The sequence below is a fragment of the Phytophthora infestans genome, genomic scaffold, assembly GCF_000142945.1.
Source record: "Phytophthora infestans T30-4 supercont1.39 genomic scaffold, whole genome shotgun sequence".
Lineage (NCBI taxonomy): Eukaryota > Oomycota > Peronosporomycetes > Peronosporales > Peronosporaceae > Phytophthora > Phytophthora infestans.
Genome location: NW_003303720.1, coordinates 678,776 through 698,267, shown reverse-complemented (window position 1 = coordinate 698,267; position 19,492 = coordinate 678,776). Strand labels below are relative to the sequence as shown.

Sequence of the window (19,492 nt, the reverse complement as noted above, 5' to 3'; positions counted from 1 at the left end):
GGATGGTTGTCTCTTGAAGCGCGCAGGAAATACAAGAATGAGGCAGCGGACGAAGGTGGCGTCGACGTTGTGATCAGCAAACAACCTTGACGCCCAATGAGAATTGTGCAGTTTGCCTACGTCGTAGGCTCTAACTGCGTGATTGGTGTTTAAGATCGCACTGGAGCTGGTGGATGGATCTCCACGCCTTCGACTGGAGAATCGCTAGTCAAATATCTGATAGTAGGAGTACATGTAACAGTAGTTTACCACTTAGAGAATTATTAACTATGTAGACTTCAAATAACATTTAAACAAGACCAGTGTTAGAGTCACACAATAAGAGTGTGACTTCGTACTTAAGCGCATATTAGTGACACAGACACGGCACTCCGTCTGTGTGTGGCGAATACTAGCGTCACAAAGCCACAAAAGGGCACACTATCAAAATAAATTACCCGATATATTTCAAAAATTTCAGCCCGTGCCGCGTGCTTGCGCATACCGAAATGTGCTGCGAATGTTGTGCTAATGGTCGTGTTGCACGACTGTACGCAAGACTTCGCGCAGTCAGATTTCTGTCGCAGTGAGAGGCGACGCGGGCGCTGCGGACGCGCGAGGAATGACGGGTGAAGACGATGGAAACAAGCGTCCGAGATGCAAGTAGCACGGGGAGGGGACGTCCTCGTCACGACGTGAATTGCTTTGCATGGAGGCTGTGCCGCCGTGCTGAAGGTCTCGAACAAGCTATCCAGCGTTGGACATGTGACCAAGTGCCCGAGAGCCATGCAATGTGGGCATCACCCAGTCGTACGGCGCTGTCAAGACCACCGCAGAGTCGACGTAAGAGCATGTTTATGGGCATGGCCGCGCAGCTCGTGCCTTGTCAACAGTACCAACAACGCGGTTCTAGGTCGGACACGGAGATTTGTAGCGGTTGCTGATGGACTCATGAAAGCAGATACATGGTGGAGAAGTGCTTACGCTATCCCATGCAGCACGGCATGCTGCATGGTCATGAAGAGAATCGAAAAACGGGCGCGCGAGCTCGCGAACACGCATGCAAGACGAAAGCATTTATGGTTCTTAAAGGAGACGACGTGCCGGCCGCCTCAGTCCTAGTTATGCAGACATATTCGTGGCTACTTATAAGATGCAGCTTCACATAAGGTTGATTCAATATCTCGTTTGAAAGGCACATACACGTTCTTGAACGCTAGTTGAACCTAGGCGAAAAGCGACTTCATCAGAAAACGCAATCTGATGTAGCGCAAGAGGATCTTCGGTAATGTTGTCGGCAGCGTTAAATTACGCACAGCGCACTCGAAAAACAGTAGAACTAGCGGACCGCAGTTGGTGATGTCTTTTTGTTTCATGCGGTGCTCACGTCTTGATATCATTGCCTCCGTCGTGTCGGAATACAGATCCTTGACAATATTTTCACACTCGACATATTGATCCTCCTTTTGCATCGGGTCGAAGAAGGTAAGCGTCTGTGATTTAATGTCAAAAACTACTCCACACCAATGATTGTTGTTGAGATGGATAGGGAGTAGTACATACTCGTTGCTTGCGTATAATAGCTGAGTTGCGGCAATTATCGTGTACTGTGACTCCACGTTAACCGTTCCACAGAATGCGGGTGAAATTATTCCTGTTGTGCCATGCTCTTCTTGAATTGTTGTCATTGCATGCAGCAGACAGTCATCATTTATCCATTTGCTCCGACTCCGGTACTTCTTCATCTTTCAAAATTTGTTTCCCTTCCACGATGTAGTACAAATACTTTCGACCAATTTCATACTCGCCTTCCGTTTGCGCACTTAGCATCATATGAACAGCATCTTCGATCTTTTCACGATCAAGAAGTCCGTACACACGCTTTGCCATCTCGGTCCGTAAATACTTAACAACGTGGAATACACAAAGGAGAATTCGCGCAGCCGGAAAAGCAGATTGCAGTAACGAAATTTCTCCGAAGTCCTTATCGACGATGATTACACGGACGTCATCCCACGTCGCGTTAAATGACTTGAAAGATGTGATCGCATCGAAAAGACACTCTGCACTCTCGTTCTCCATAAGGGCATGCTGCACGTATTGGCCCTGTGTGCCACAAGTCACACAAAAACCACAAAGTCACAAAATGCCACATCGCCACACTAAAACCACAAAATGCCACAACGCGACCACGTAAATCACAAAGCACCACAATGCCGCAGTAAATCGCCACAAAAGTCACACATTTGTCAACAAGCCACAATAGTTACAAGTAGTCACCGTGCAAACAAACACAACGAACAACATTAGACGGTCAGACACGTGAAAGATAGATGAAGCGCTCTTACATGGCCAAAAACGTCGTGAATCATGAAACTGAAAAGCTTGTATCTGGCGTCGTTAGTGTTGTGAGTCGCGTCGATCATCAAAACCTCAGGAAAAGCTTCGAAAAAGCGCCGCATTTGATGGGTCTGAAAAGTAATTACTTGAGCCAACTTGTCATCATCCACGTAGATGGTAGCCGTGTTTCCTTTTCGCAAGCAGAAGTCTCTAAGGCTGGACTCTAACCTTGCTTCAACAGTAGTAGATCCTCGGCGTTGTTCCTTAAGCTTCTTGCAGCGGGGCTGCCGTAGCTTTAGCGTCAGAGGAAGACGTTCGACTCAAAGAGTCACTAATACTAAGTTCCTTATCCAAAGGAACTTACAGCCCAAGACCAGGGCTCAAAGTTAATACCTTAACTTTTATGCTTCAAAACCAGAAGTGTTTTATTTACTATTATTGCGGCCAAGCCGCCTAGGGGTAAATGTATCTCCTTAACTATCTAGCATAGTTAAACCTAATCAAATGCATAATGTGTGGCTTTCAGCCAACGTACTGAGAGACCTTGTTAACTCTCCAACTTATGTACTGAGAGTTTGTTAACTCTCCGGGTACTTCGTACCCCTGTGTGCTCCACACCATGTAACCCCGTTACACTCTCCCCCACTAAGATGAGAACATTCCGTTCTCGAACTTTCCTCAGCGAGGTCACGTCTTGTCAAGACGACGGAGGTCACTAGACCTCACCTGTGCGTTCTGCAGCTCCACGAGCTCACAAACGCGTTCGCATCCTTGATGCCTGGCACTCCCACTCCGGCCCACGGCCCAACGTCTCCAGCGCGTCGCGCCGCCCCTGCCTCGTCGGTCCCAGACCCCCAACTGCGCTCCGCAACTGCTCCAAGAGCAACTTCGTCTCTTTCGGTGGCGGAGTACCACCAAGAGTATCGCCGTCGACACGGTCAACGCTCCATGAGCCGTCAACAAGAAGAGAGCAAAGCTCAAAGCTCGTCAGAGCCGCGGGCGCCGCCCAGAGGGAACGATGGTCTGTTCTCGGAACTCGAAGAGGGCGAAGTCGATTACGACGAGCCCATGGGTAGTGAGGATCACTCCAACCCAACCTCTCCGAGGTCGCACGCTGGTGCCGCGTCTTCCCCAGCTTCCTCTGTGAGGTCTAGCCGCTCAACGGCGCGATCTCCAACAAGAAGAGACCTGCGGACACCGCATCCGTTCTCTGAACGTTCGAATCCGTTTCGCTCGCTGCGCGATGCGCCACCGCTATCGTCGCGGTATGACGAGGAAGATCGATACGATCACAACGTCATTACGAATGACCTGGACGAGGCCCAAGGCCGTCAGTTGTCCAATGAGCAGCGCTCGCAGTCGTTCCGACCTGTGGTCCGACCACTTGTTCTAACGTCACGCCGTGACTACGGCTTCCAGCCGCGGAACCCTGCCGAAGCGGCCCGCCTCGCGGCGCAGCAGCCGCTGAACACGTACACGTGTGGGCCTGCGGCCTCGACTGCTGATGAGCAAGTGCAACGGCACCGGATCCGAGAGCGATATCTGACTCCACAAGTCACAACTCCTCAGGAGTATCAGGCGCGCCTGCAGATGCAGCTAAACCGCCAACCGGTTCCCTCTATGCGAACCATCCCGGTTGTTCTCAACCCTGGGGAATCCCAGCGTGCTTATGAAGCACAATTCCGAAGCTGGGTGGAGGGAGCTCGACGGCTCCCCTCCTACAATGCTCTTCGAGCAAGTTTCTCTGAAACTGATATTCGTCTTGAGAGACGTTTGCGCTTAGACTTCGCTAAGTCGAAAGCACGTCGACGAACACTGGGACCCCGTCCCCATCACCTCGAGGCGTCACCACCTCTTGCTCATGCTGCGAGCACCGCTCTTTCCTATGAGCCGGCTGCTCCAGCCACTGGTCGGAGCTTGAGCTCAGCCACCGACCTGTCATCCCCGCGTTCTAGCGGCGGGAAGCGCTCGGCGCCTGACGACGCGGTCGTACGCCGTAGCGGCGGGGCAGTGAGTGTGCCCGATCAAAAGCGTCGACGACGTCAGGGCAGTCCTGCCGGAGGACAACCTCAAACTCCCAAGAGTTTTGTGAGTGAGGATAACCCCTCCATTTCACAAGGTACTGAGTACGACCCTGGCGCCTGCGCCTCGCCACCAGGCGTTCCACATGGAAGTGGAGCTCGCCGTGCTCGTCGAGCAGAGCAGGAGGAGGCCGAGCCTCAGCTGGACTCTCGCGTCGCGAGTCGCAGCGACGTGTTCGCGCTGGAGCAACGTGTGGGTTCCCTGAACCAGTATCTCCATGATACGACTGACTCTCTGAGTCGCCTTGCAGATGGTCTCGATGAGACGAACCACCGCGTGGACTGGTTTGAACAACCACAGTCGGTTCAGAACCGAGTCGTGGACCTTGAGCGTCAAGTCGCTCAGCTGCAAGGTCAGATCGACTTGCTGTTGCGTCTTGTGGCCCCGCCACCTGCTGTCGCTCAGCCTGCCGTGGTTCGGCCTCCCGCTGTTGCGCAGCCTGTCGTGGCCCAGCCACCGTTGGCGCCAACGCCTCCGCGCTCACCTGAGCAGGGTCCTGATACGGCTTGAGTAAGCCAACGTAGAAGACTGGATGCGTGCGCATCTTCTTCGGAAGGTTAAGCGTATACGCTAGGCCCTTCTTGGCCACGACCTTGAACGGTCCTATGAACCGTGGTCTCAATTTTGTCTTAAAGACTGCAGACACTGCATGAGTAGGTAGGTTTTTTGCATTTAATAAAACTTGGTCCCCGACCTCAAACCTTTCTTCATTGCGTCTGCCTTTGGCATCTGCATGTTCTTTTTGCATATCTTGGCTTTCAGCCATAGCGTCGCGTACTTGACGCATTACGCTTAGTCTCAAAGAGACAAAGTCATTGACTTGCTTGCGAACCGCAACAGGGCTGACATCAGCTAGCCGCTCGGCTATCCCTCCCCCATCAAGCCCTGAGCCACTGCGTGGCGGCGTCAGTGGGACCCGAGGGTTAACCAAGCCGTTCACATAGAACGGAGTGTAGCCTGTCGAGGCGTGCACTGCATTATTTAACGCGAACTCGACGAGTGGGAGCATCTGGCTCCAGCGTTTTGGCGCCTCAGCGCATACGCTTCGGAGGATATCCTCCACAACGCGATTCACGCGTTCTGTTTGACCATCGGTCTGCGGATGGTCCGCTGTGGACATGTCCAAACGAGTGCCAAGCACTCTGAAGAGGGACGTCCAGAACTTCGCGGTGAAGCGCGGGTCTCGATCCGAGACAATTGCCTCAGGCAAGCCATGTTGGCGAAAGACTCGGTCTAAAAACAGCAAAGCTGTACCTTCACCATCTATGGTGTCCGGCACCGCCGCTAAATGAGCCATCTTGCTCAATCGGTCTACAAAGACCACAATACCCGTGTTTCCTGCCTTGTCCTTGGGAAGGCCAAACACAAAGTCCATACTCATGGACTGCCAACATCCCTTGGGGACAGGCAAACTCGCCAATGGCGCTGCCGTGCTCGGCGCGGACTTCGTCCGTTGACACGTCTCACACGTGCGTACATAGGTGCCAACCCACTTATACATCTTGGGCCACCAGTACATCGAGCTCACCGAGCCATAGGTCTTCTCCCGACCTAAGTGCCCGCCCACGGGCGTATCATGAACCTCATAGAGGATTCGATACTTTAGATCCTCATCATGAGGAACGACTACACGAGGGTTATCCTCAGAGTCGGTGCTGTAGTACAGCAGGCCGCCATCGAGCGAGTATCGATGCAGCCTCGCGCGTAAGCGCCCAGACAATTCCTTGTCAGAGTCTTTAAACTCTTCGCTCCCAAGAGCCCGTAGCAGCGCTACGCACATGTCGTCTTGTGCATACGCTCCGCGTATCAAGTCAGGCACTGACGACATCACTGTCGTGACATGAGCTAACTCGTAGTCCGGCCTGCGCGAGAGCGCATCGGCCACTACATTAAGCCGCCCCGGCTTGTACTTCACCTCGAAGTTATACTCGGCAAAGAAGGAAAGCCATCTTGCCATTCTCTGAGAGAGATGAGGCGACTGTGTCGCAGTGCGTAACGACGCATGATCAGTAAAGATCACAAAAGGCTTAGAGCCTAGCAGGTGTACCCTGAATTTGACTAGAGCATACTTCATTGCAAGTAGCTCTTTGTCATGAACTGGATAGTTCTTCTCTGCAGCTTTGAGCTGGCGAGACTCAAACGCGATCACGCGTTCACGCCCTTCGGCGTCTGCTTGTAGTAAAGCACAACCGATTGCAAAATCGGAGGCGTCACAGACGACGCTAAACGGACTATCCGGGTCCGGTAGCGCAAGGATCGGAGCCTGGAGAAGGCTCTCCTTCACAGCCTCAAAGGCTCCGTCGTGCTCGACGTTCCAGCACCATGGTGCGTCCTTCTTAAGGAGATCTGATAATGGCCGAGCCATCTCCGCGTAGTTCGCACTGTACTTGTGCAAGTAATTGGCTAAGCCTAGCCACTTGCGTAAGTCTTTTTGGTTCTTGGGAACCGGCCAGTCCACGATGGCCTTGACTTTGGCAGGATCTGCCCGTAAGCCACGCTTCCCAATGAAGCACCCGAGGAAAGGTATCTCCTCCGCGCCAAAGACGCACTTGTCCAAGTTGGCATACAACTTATTAGTGCGCATGCACTCGAGCACCGCTCGCAAGTGGTCAATGTGGTTATCCACGTCTGACTTTCCGTGCTCGGCACGACTATGGACGAATATATCGTCAAAGTACGTTTGAGCGTACGCCCGGTGGGGCCTAAACAGCTGCGTCACAAGACGATTGAACGTTGCTGGTGCGTTCGACAGCCCCTGGGGCATCACCAGCCACTCCCAGAGCATACCGCTCGGAGTACTCACCGCTGTCAGCGGAATGTCGCTCGCTCTCATGAGCAATTGGTAGTAGCCATCGACCAAGTCGAGCGCGCTGTACAGCGTACAGCCTACCATGTTGTTCTGCAGAACATCCTTGCGAGGAATCGGCGTTTGCGCCGGGATAGTGGCCGCATTTAGCTTGTTAAAAGCATGAACAATGCGCCACTTGCCGTTCGGCTTTCTGACACAGAACGTGGGTGTCGAGTGCGGAGACTTACTCTCACGCACCATCCCTGCCTCGTGCTTCGCACGGAAGAATGCGTCAATGACGTCACACTGCTCTCTCGGCAAAGGCCATTGCCTTGTTACGCAGTATTTGGTTCCAGGAACCAGGTCAATCTCATGACACACGCCTCGATCCGGAGGCAGGCCCGTCGGTGGGTCTTTTGAGACAACGTCTCCATACTCCTTCACCACCGGGTAGAAGGGATCCGAAGGATCTTTGAGGATCGCCGATCCACTTCTTGCGCTCAGCGCCTTCTTGGTGTCCTCTAGGACCGCGTCGTCCACGACGGATGAGGAGTTCAACTCCTCCTCAGGTCCCAGCAAGACCACCTCGGCTAGCTCGCCTGCCTTTAAGGCTTCGCCGAACTCGGCAATGGACATCTCGTCCAGCTCTAGCAGAGCATCTGCAGCGGGCAGAGTATCAAGGCTGATATCGCCTTCTACCTCCCCCGTCACTCCGTTCACGAGTGTATACAGCTGTTCACAGCAGTCACGTGGAGCATCACCGCTCGTCACGTTGGACACATCGTCCGACGTCGAAGACGTCACAGACGCCCTGCGTCTTCTTCTCCTCTCCCTCCGCGACCGAGCCCGGCCGGATGAGGGCGGTGTGGCGACATCTCCGTCACCACCACCGGGTGCAGCAGCACCATCACTCCTCGAAGAGGATACAGTGTCTCGCAAGACACTCGGCTGAAAGCCAAGAGGTTCTTGACCTTCACACAGTGAACTAGGTGTCACTTCACCTGCATCTCCTGGGCCACGCCCATGATGCCTCGACTCGCAGTCGACCGCGACCCTCGGGTCACGCAGCGGTAGGTCATCGACCAGATTCATACCACTCAGTGGATTACGCGCCACTCCGCGCTCGTCCTCACCAGGACCCAGCAGTTGGTCATTGACCTGACCTGCACCGCTCCGCGGATAACGTGCCGCACCACGTACGCCCTCAGGGCAAACAGCAACCTCGTTGCTAACAATTTCGGACATACCAATGTCCAGCACTACGGCCGCCTCGGCCTCGTGCTCGCGCCAAAAGCGCTTCTGCTTCCTAGCAGAGGTGGGTTCATGACTCACCAAAGCTCCACTAGGAGCAGGGTGCGACGCACCCAGCGTTTTCGACTTCCAGTCGATCCATGGCTCATGACGTTCCAGCCATGCCATGCCAAGGATGAGGTCATACCTCGCATCCAGGTCTAAGACCAAACAGCGCTCCACGCTATCGAAGTTCTCAAACTTCACTCCAAGGTCGACAGAGACCTTCGACACAGTTACCAGTGTCCCCGTCGCGAGACGGACAGAGATCGTATCTCTCGTTGGCACTTCCAGTGCCTCAGCATACAGCTGACTCCCTTCCAGGGTGGAGCGACGGGCGTAGTTCCCCGAGGCTCCCGAGTCAATCAAGACTCTCCATGGCTTTGCAAAGCCCTTCACGTTCGCTTGAACGACCAGCAAGCCCGGCTTGCACACACTCTTCTCGTAAGAGAGCTCAGCTCTCTTCGGGGCTGAGCCCCGTTGTCCTCTACCTCTTCGAGGCACAACAGAACTCAGTTCTTCCCCAGTAGGCCGCCCCGCGCCTACTGGGAGTTGCCGTTTCCCGGCGATGACCCGGAGGGTTGGCTCGCCGGAGCCTCGCGCTTCTTGCGCAGAGGGCAATAGGCCCTCAAGTGCTTAGTGCTATTGCACACAAAGCATCGGCGGATGCCGGCGCGCTGCTCCGCAGCAAGAAGCTCCGCTTCTCCGTCTTCAGCATAGCTGAGGTCCATCGGCTCTGGACCGCTCGAAGAGCTTACGCTACCAGCGCTCCAACCAGGTCGCGCCGACCTGAAGTTGTGCTCGGCATTCAATGCCACATCCACCGCCTCTTCAAAAGAGTTAGGGTGTACACGGAACACTTCCGTTCGAGCTGCGCTCACACGAAGTCCCTCCATGAACACGGTCACGCTGACCAGTTCTGGAAGAGGGTCCGCCGCCATTCCGGCGATAAGAGTTCTCAACTCTTGGACATAGTCCAATAACTCCTTCTTACCCTGGCGGGTAGCAAGGAACTTCGACCGGATACGGTACGCCTGATTAGGCGGCGCGAACACGCGCGAAAGCTGTTGCTTCAGCTGATCCCAAGTGGGAAATGCAGCGTCAACAGACGTGCCGCACGTTAGTGCCCATTCGCGAGCGCGACCTCCAAGCCTGGAGATAGCCAGCGCCACGCGCTGATGCTCAGACTGGAGCAGGGCCGATCCCATGGCCATCTCGACCTCACGGGTCCAGAGAAGGAGATTCTCTCCATCCTTCCCCTCGAAGGTTTTTACGCTCACCATGAGCGGTTTCAGTCTCATAGACTCTTCACGCGTCATCGACGCCGCCGCCGTTGCGGCGCTCATCTTCTCTTGGACATGCTCCAAGAGCGCGTTCTCGTAGCGGGAGAACGATTCCAGCCTGGCAGTGACCGCCTCTGGACCTTGCGATGCAAGATGAGCCACGCCCTCCGGGCCAAGCAAGGACATAAGCTTAGTAAGCGCGTCCTGCTGCGCCGGGGGCAAATTCGCGAACACGGGGTGTTCCATCCTCGCAGAGGATATAGTCAACCGACTCAGGAGCGGGATTGACTACAAGTGCTACCAAGTGGAGCGGGGCTGCCGTAGCTTTAGCGTCAGAGGAAGACGTTCGACTCAAAGAGTCACTAATACTAAGTTCCTTATCCAAAGGAACTTACAGCCCAAGACCAGGGCTCAAAGTTAATACCTTAACTTTTATGCTTCAAAACCAGAAGTGTTTTATTTACTATTATTGCGGCCAAGCCGCCTAGGGGTAAATGTATCTCCTTAACTATCTAGCATAGTTAAACCTAATCAAATGCATAATGTGTGGCTTTCAGCCAACGTACTGAGAGACCTTGTTAACTCTCCAACTTATGTACTGAGAGTTTGTTAACTCTCCGGGTACTTCGTACCCCTGTGTGCTCCACACCATGTAACCCCGTTACACTTCTGCACCATGTTGTGCACGTCACGTAGGGTTACCTGCTTGCCTACCAGATGAAACAGATTAGTTCAGCAACATTATAGCAATAAAAAACAGCAAATGATAGTACTAGTACCTGAGCGACGCCGCAAAATGCAAGTATCAACTTCTTTTTTGCTCCAGCAGCTTGTAGCTCGTCGACAAAATCAAGTATCTCTTCATCATCGATACGTCGATTGGCAGGGTGGTTGTTATACTTATCTGGTCCGAGGCCGTGGTGTGCGTCGTGTTCTGCTGGGTTATCTTCACTTGAAAACCATGATCTCCTGACCACACCACTGTAACCGAGATCTGAGCCTCGCACCCCGTCGACTTGACAAAGCAGTTGGAGCGCTTGCCAGTAGACCGACTGGGCCGACTCCAGCCATGCGTGCAACAAAGTCGCCGGTAGTATTTGTCGAACGGATCAGGAATTCTTGTCGTCTCTGTCAGCTTGCCTCGCTTCGCTAATTCAGCATTCCTAGATGCAGCACTTGTACAGGTACGCTTACGGAACACTTGGTGGGTCTGCTCTTGGTACTGCTCCAACGCCATAAAAAATGCACCCCACGTTGTGTAACAGCGCTGCTCTAACGGGGGAGCACACGTAGACGTATTCCGCGGTTCCGGGACGTGTATCTCCGGAGAGCGTGCCTCGGCAGGCTCACTCTCGCCGTCCGATCCCGAGCCAGTCGACGCGACGCTCGCCATTTTGTCGAATTTGGTCCTGTTTCGAAATGAACGGCGGGAAATCGTCGGGGGCGGGTGAAAGGGGGGAGAGGGGGTGACACGACGGAGGGGGGAGCTGGAAGGAAGGGGTGTTTTTCTATTTTCCTGTTTGTCGGAATTTTTGTTTCTCGGGGTTTTATTTTAAATTACCGGACTCGAAGTGGATCCCATTGTGTGACTTTATCCACTTCCTTTAAACAAACGCTACACAGTATGTTTGCTTTAGCGTCGTGCTCGATACCACGGGCCGTTTCTGAGCCATGAAACTTAGCTCACATCAACGCAAAAGATGTGTTCAGCTTGCACTACTTACCCGCTTGTACTGCCTGTTTAATCTTGTAAGTAGCTAAAGATTGATCACCTCTCATACCATACTCAATGAGAAACCAAAACAATATTCAATTTTGTTCATTTTAATACATTTAGCGTTCATTTTGTGCTGATTCATAATGAGCTACTGTATTAGACACTCTAATTTGTGCCAGTTATGATCAAAGCATCTGGATAATGCGTCGCAAGACGCCTTGCTGTTGTTATTATTGACGGCGGTGTTTTTTAATTGGAACTGGATAAAGTCACACAGGAATTTTCCTACTAAGTGCGAAATAAAAAAGCTTACCGAAACTAAAATCTCAAAAACTCAGGCCTCTTCAAATGTTTGAAAACACCCCCTCCTCCCCCTTTCACCCATCCTAATTCATTGCGAGCCTCTCATTTCAAAAGAGGCGCGAAAAGCAGGACAAGCAGCATGGCGAGCGTTTCGTCGGCATCCTAGCCCCACGCATAGACCACTGAAGCTATATCCCCGGAGGTTCACGTCCCTGCATCGAGTGGCCTTGTTGCCCGCGCTCCGCGTATGGAGGTAGAGGCGTTCGAGAGCTGGGAGGCGGTTTTCGAAGGCCTCAGCGCGTATGAACAAAGAACTCACCAGATATTCAAGAGGAACATCAACCAGTGCCAAGACGCGGAACAAGGACCTCCAAGAGCGTGGGAAGGGTACGCCAGAGACTGTTATCCCCATTTCTTTTGATAAATACCTTTGGAAGCTGGTGTGTATCCACAGGTGGTCGCGACCGAGTAGGTCGAAGGGCAAGCGCCACAACTACTTCGTCAAATCGACTGGGTGTCAAGCGCAGATGACGGTGTCGGTGGCATGGGTCGCAGTCGGGGGCTTCCACGTCAAGGTTACCCAGCAAGATACCGCCCATAATCATGCGCTGGGGTCTGGGCCTTATGGAAATCACCCTTCTAGCCGGCGCGTCCAAGATGAAGATGTTATTAACTTTGTGGATGAGCTCCAAGCTGCAGGAGCTAAGCAAAAACTTATATTGCAGTTTTTGGGGAAGAAGACAGGTACGTTACCCTACTAGTAGCATCTATGTGTTGCTAATGCACGAATTGGAGGGAAGAACGTCAACACTACTTGTATGAAATGCGTGATTACTGGTATATTATATTTTTTTTCTAGACGTACCATTGTTCGCGTATTTTCATGAGAACCGACACGCTATTTACTGGCGCTTACTAAATATAAAAGTTCCATCCCACTAAAGTATCTACATCCTCGGTGGAGTTTGACATGCCCACTAAACATTCCGGTCGAAGACGAATTAGTAGAAATTAAAAGTAATCGTGGATTTATTTTAAAATTATATTTTTAATATTAAAAAACAGAATTAATATCTTTACTCTATGTATAGATGATGACCATTTTCATCCACGTTATATATCAAGTGGGGATTTTAATTTATTAATTACGGAATTATCGGAAGATTTTTCAGAAGATGAGCAGTCTGAAGAAGCCGCGTGTGGTACGATTCGGGTGAGTGATTCCAGTATGAAGGCAGCTTGTCACCAAGTTCTCAACGGAACCAGTAAGTTCCGAACTTCTCATGCCGTCGCAACGCGCATTGCCGACATCATGAGTCGGAATGGAAGAGTGGTGCTTACTTAGATGCTGGAAAGTATCAAGCGATTCGAAGTTATCGTTACAGGCGGAGAGGCACCCTACGTTTCACAGGCATCCGTGTGGCCCCAACACCTATCTGAATTGGACCCACTCTCGCAGATATCTGGAATTCATGATACAGGGGTTGAAGGTTCCGCTGACACGCATGTTCCTCCGACCGCTATCGACGAAGACGCTGCTCACAGAAAGGATAACCGCCCCAAGCAGCATGAAGCAGACCGAGAGACTTCAAACCTAAGCTTTACCAAAGATCTGACTTCAGCTCGAAGTCACACGGGCGATGTGGCCTTAACGTCGAGCCACACGGACGATGTGACCCTATGTCCAGGTCACAAACCGGACAAAACTGATATGACACAAGCGACTCCTCCAGTAAAGAGAGCTCCTTCCTAGGGGAGCGACCAACCCAGTTCCCGTTCATGCGATGGATGCTCATTTTTCGTCTCGAAAGGCACTAAAAGCAGAGGTCGGCCCAAGATACGAAAAAAGCAGAAACAAGAAGTAAAAAAGCAACGCATGGTGGTGTCACGGAATGAGGCCAAGCAGTTGGTGCAGGGAACGTTGCTTCCAGTAATTACGCTGAGTAATGTTGCAAGAGTTCTAAAGTCTACATACAGCTACGAGTCCGCCAACGATTTTTTATCCAAGTTCGCCTTGAAGATTATGGGGCCAAGAAAACAAGCCATTGCAAAAGTGATCACACCCGACGGGATTCGGAGCTTTGTCAAGTTTGTGTTCACTAAAACGTTTACGAGGAAGTGTAAACGGGCGCTGGATGCGTATCGGAAATCATTAGCAGCTGCGGATTTATCAATTGGCGTTCGTATCCCGAAAGTCGGGGTACTCAGCGAAGAACAACTTCGCGTAGTGACGGATTACCATGCAACCATGAAATCATTGGTTGCTGTTTCTGATACGATGGGGGGGATGGCCGCTACGTCGCTGAACAGACTCGATATTCCAAAGGCCAACAAGATCACAATTTTCGACTTTCAGCAGTAGACGGAACAGTATGAAGAATGCGAGACCTTCATCAAGAGCCAATTTCCAGAGATGACGACCAAAATGGATTGTGATAGACAGCTTCACCCGAAGCAGACGGTCGGACACAACTGCGGGCCACTGGTTCTCCTCTTTTTTAATGCTCTGTGCGCGGAATCGCCCTGCCAAAGACTGCATCAAATTCACTGATGCGGTATTTCAGACTAAGATATCTTCTTAAGGCTCTACATGTGTAGGAATGAATATTTCTGGTGACAAAATCGTAGTTTGTAGTGCTTAATATAGCTATGCTATTTCACTTCATACCGCGACGTATGTGCTTTATGGCAATATTACAAGGGTTCCCTACATGCGTAGCAGGATCATAGCGACTTCCAAAGCTAGAATATCGACTGTTTCGAAGTCACTCATGCAAAATCGCCAAGTCGATCGGACATTCTTGCAGCATTCAGGGAGTCCAAGCCTTTTACGACACATTGCGCCAGCATCGAATGTTTGCACAAACATATGCTCGCGCTCTCAAATGTCTACAAATGATGAAAGTTTTGAAATCTATTCGGTATTTTATTTCCATTGTGTGACATTGTGCCTGTGTCGTAGGTACACAACGGAAAATGGTGACACGTATATGCACTTAAATACGAAGGCACAAAATCGTTTTGTGACTCTAACATTGATATTTTTTATTTGATAGTTTAGGCCCGTTCCCAACCGAAGTATCTCTCTGAAGCATGCGTTCCACGCGTTCCCTAACCCTACACTTTGGTTGGAAATGGAATTCAAAAATCATAAAACATTCTGATTGGATAGATTTTACGTGATAATAACCAATCCAAGTGGACGACACTGCGAATCACAGCAAAGAAGGAGAAACCCACCGAACTATGGAGCCAGACGTCCCCATTGCTCGACGTCTCGACCCTGAGCTGGTTAACGCTGCAACCCCATCACCAAACGTTGACCGCCGAGGTGCTACTGCTTCTCCCCATAGACAATGAGATATTGATGTGCAAGAAGATGTTCTATCTGCTGCACGTGTTCCGGAGACAGTCTTTCCTAGTTGCAGCGGTGGTATAATGGAGGGGCATTTCGCCTGGGAGCCGTACGAAAAGAAACAAGTCGCAAGATCTCATACGGAAAGAGTGTAGTTTACGTGAAATCAAACTCAACACTGGAACAAACAAGGCGGATAGGATCAGGTGTCTTCGGCGCTACGACGAGCTAATGAACAGCGGACAAAGTGCTTCGGCAGCTTCAACAATGGCTGCGGGGGGAACACGGCGAACGAAGCACTGCACGTTTCGTTTAGCTAATGTTGTGCTATCCGATAACTTGTTCATGAGGCTTGTTGAAGCTACAGGTGACGCAAGCCATATTGCAACTACTGCAGCGACGAACAAAATCATTATTAAAAATACGCAGGAAGAAGCTTTGATCGAACTGACTTGGATGACGTTCAGTCTTCAGCGAAATCTCATTTTTAACGCGACGTGGCTAGCGTATCACTCAAATTGTGAGGTCTTTGGAGGGCTTATCGAAGATGATCCTGCCTTTGAAGGTATTTATCCTGGCGTCATTGTTCCCCACAACCCAGCTAAGCTGGAGGAGCTTTGGAAAGAACTGACTTCGTTTTTTAGCATTTGCGCGGCAAATTTCCGTTTATCTGGACTCACGAACAGTAGTTCAAGCAGTTTGTGCATGGCAAAATGGACGTACTGTATTTATGGTACTGGCTGAAGGTAAGTCTATAGAATGGGAGTGGCAAGCATGCAATCTAATAAAATTGTTATTGAATTATCAGAAGCGACCCGAGGCTCTTAGCAGTGCCCGTGGCGGAATGTATGAGGAGGACGAATTCGATTCACTTTCATCGTCAACTCCGACACGTGAGCGCCGAAATGCAACCCCAAGCAAACCCAGTTCAACGAAAAAGAGGCCACGCGAGAGCCTTCCAAGCAGACGAACTCCCAACAAGAAGTACAAAGCTGATTCCGACTCAATGGAGGTGCTGGTAACGCTCGTTGGTAGAATTGCAGCCGCGCGAGGGAGCCTGAAATCACACTTGCAAGAGAACAGGATCAAGAGGCTGCTGTCCGAGTGCGTTCTGAGGACTACAAGATATCCGCAAGCGCATCGATAAAATCGAATGCGAAATGAGCTCAGCGGCAAGTCCAAAAAAGCACCGTCTTCAAGTTGATTTAGACTTTTTCTTTGAAGAACGTCAGAGAATCATGGATGCAGTACGCACTCAAAATCTGTAATCGCCCTGAATTGCACTTCATCGTTCGTAATTAAATTATGAATCCGATAATACATTTCAAGATGGACGTACATGCATCGTGCATGCAAGGTGATATTTTCCTCTCCACCCAAGAAGAAAATACATGTTTTCGTAGTTATACTAATGCAAATTTAAAAAATGCTCTTCACTCGATAATTTTGATGGTGACCTAGCATATCTTGATTCTCTAATTGAAATTCAGCGTTGACAAAGTCGTGTACTGCTTCTTGGGCCTCCGCCGCCTCGACGGCCGTATCAACACGGACACCTGCAACATCCATCACATCATCGAAACATTGGACTACACCAACTGCCACTGAACAATGTCACCTGTAACTGAGCTTCCGAGAGCTGGGGCTACTGTAGATGCCTCATGAGCGTCAGATCCTTGTTCAACGGCATCAGTCGCCTTTTGGAAGTTCTCCTCTGGTTGGTTTCTTGTTCATTTCACTCGGGGCGGAGCAAATTTTTGCTTGCCAAGTACCGAACGAGGTCTGAGCGAACCTTTTCATCCATTACGTCTACGTGACTGCCATTCTCGAGCTCCACATCACACCGTTCATACTCAAGAGATCTTTCACCAGTCCATGTACGAACCTCTCGTAAAAACGACTGTACAAGTTGATCTGGAGATGACTTGGTGGACTGACAACGTTGCGTTATACAAAAATTATGCAAACGGAAACATGCCGAAACTAGAATACGACAATGTCGAAGACTAACCAGCAGTGGCTGCTTTAAAATTCTCCAGGTATTCACTAGTAGACCAAACGCCATCTTCACTCGAATTTGAAGCTGGCTAACATGAAAACTGTAGCTATCACGTTCAGGCCGATCGTCAAGCTGTGCCTTGTTAATTGGGGTTATCACGCGTCTGCTTTGGACATAGGCATTATCTCCGATAACGAAGTACGGCCCAGAAATTTCTTGAAGCATTTGGCTTAGTTTCCACTTTTGAAATGCATATGAATCGTTCGTACCACCAGGTGAATTAACTGAAAATGCGGTAAAACGACATAGCGAATCAGCACATGCTTGAACGTTTAATCCATACTTCTGATAATGACCCGAAAAAAAAGTACGTCCACATTCATCGTAGCGAGGTACACGGATTGGACATAGCCATCCGTCAATAGCACCAATGCAATGCTCAATCACTCCCTAGTTACTGCAAGACCGAAATGCAGCTGCGGCTTCTTCCAATGCATCTGGTGCTCTCGGAAAACGAGGTGCGAGCTTATCAGCGTCATTAATTGCGTACATCACACGATAAACAGCACGAAAAAACGTAGACTTACGAATTCCAGTAATCACACGAATATGATGATAGCTACCACCCGCTAGCCACGATAGTGCACACTGCAGCATTGCAGCTGGTGTAAGCGGGGATATACCTCGAGAACGGCGAAGAGATTGATAAAAGTCGACCACTAGATATGGTCCCAAAATACACAAAAGGTCTTGAAATGTCGAAAGATCCATCCGGTAATACTTCTTGAACGCTGACTCTTTCAAAAGAGTTGTGGCATGCTTTCCAGGAGATTCTGTCGCGGACAACGGGATCCTTCTTTCTGCCTATAAGTCGTTTAAAGATGACCAAGCAGATTAGCAATCCAGACAACTCGTCTTCCGCTTTCCAGCCACGCCGCCGACGCGCAGAGGGATACATCGCTTATGCGTGGAGAACGGGGAAGATTGCTTTGGGACTGGGCTCATAGTAAAAATTCAGCGGATACAATGCGAGTGTTCAGAACAAACGGTAATAATTGGTCAAAATACGTTTTCAAATCATATTTTTTTGAACGCATGCGTTTTGGGTACTATTTTTGCAACAAAAAAGTAGCCAATCGAATTGGAAAGTGTCCGAATACGCAAGCGTGCACTTCGGTTGGGAACGGGCCTTAGCGATGATTCCAGGATTATTAAATGTCATTTAGGCTCCAAGTATACAAACGTTTATTTATAAAATCTACTTAACCAACCATAATCACCTCTCGTTTTGCTGCTGTCTTACCGCTCCATTCAAAATCGTATCCTATGCTCTTGTCGGCAACACGTCCACCCGTTATGTAGTACCGGATTTTGCTGTCTAAACAACTCTGGTTTACAGCAGTACCACGTTTGAGTTCTTTTTGCTCAATCTAAAACTATCTACTTAGCCAACTATAATTAACACCTCTCATGTTTTGTTTTTATATTGCCGCTTCATTATAAATCGTATCCAACGCCCCCGTCGGCGACACGTCCGCCAGTTAAGTAGTATCGGATTTTGCTGTCTAAACAACTCCAAGAAAACAATGGTTTACAGCAGTATCACATATGAGTTAATGTTGTTCAATCTAAAACGAGCTTTCTTTATGGATCAAGTGACAGCGTTTATTAACATAGCGTTTTTCTTACGGCCAGCTTCTGTTGTACATGTACTACGATTTGGCATTACCTCACTCTCCGATAAATTATTAATATTTTAACAGCAAAACAGTTGTATTTATTATTCGGAACCGTTGCTGGCCAGGATTATAATCATGGTAATGTACAGGATTGAATCATGTATGCATCCAGGATTATGCAATTTAAAATTACTCTCCAACCCTTCTAATTCCGACTTTCTTATTTCCGATCGAGGGAGAAATGGGTTCTCATTTTAATTTCGAGGTCGAGGATGAAACGTGTTTCAAGCGGCGGAGGCGACAGCGCCAGAAGCTACCGCGCCGGCAGTGACCGGGCCGGCAGCAGCAGCGGTGGGACGAGCGCAGGAGGATCAACGTATGTATGGGATGTGTCTGGTGGTAGGCAAGTGTCTTCGCCCCCGCGTCGTAGCCCAGGGCTGTCAGCAATGCAGACGGAGATAACTGGCGGTGAGGAATCAGAGATTTCGGGCGATTGTGAAGACGGGACCGGCAGTGAAGACGTGGAGGGGGCTGAAGAAGCCGTGGTCGCCGGAAGTGATGTCTCTGCGGACGACACAGAAGCCTCTGATAGAGCGAGCGTCAAAGCTCGCTCTATCAGAATAACCATATTTAAATTGACAGGTATATCTGTGGAGTGTTCGTCGCATGGATGTTCA

General features: G+C 50.3%; 1 protein-coding gene across 1 annotated transcript; it reads left to right on the top strand.

Moving 5' to 3' along the window:
- Positions 1–15,850: 15,850 nt before the first annotated feature.
- On the top strand, positions 15,851–16,745 carry PITG_15880 (uncharacterized protein; the record flags this gene model as incomplete). Its single annotated transcript, XM_002898070.1, has 3 exons — positions 15,851–15,883; positions 15,946–16,241; positions 16,628–16,745. The coding sequence occupies 3 exons, from the start codon at positions 15,851–15,853 to the stop codon at positions 16,743–16,745; spliced, it is 447 nt and encodes a 148-aa protein (XP_002898116.1).
- Positions 16,746–19,492: the final 2,747 nt, after the last annotated feature.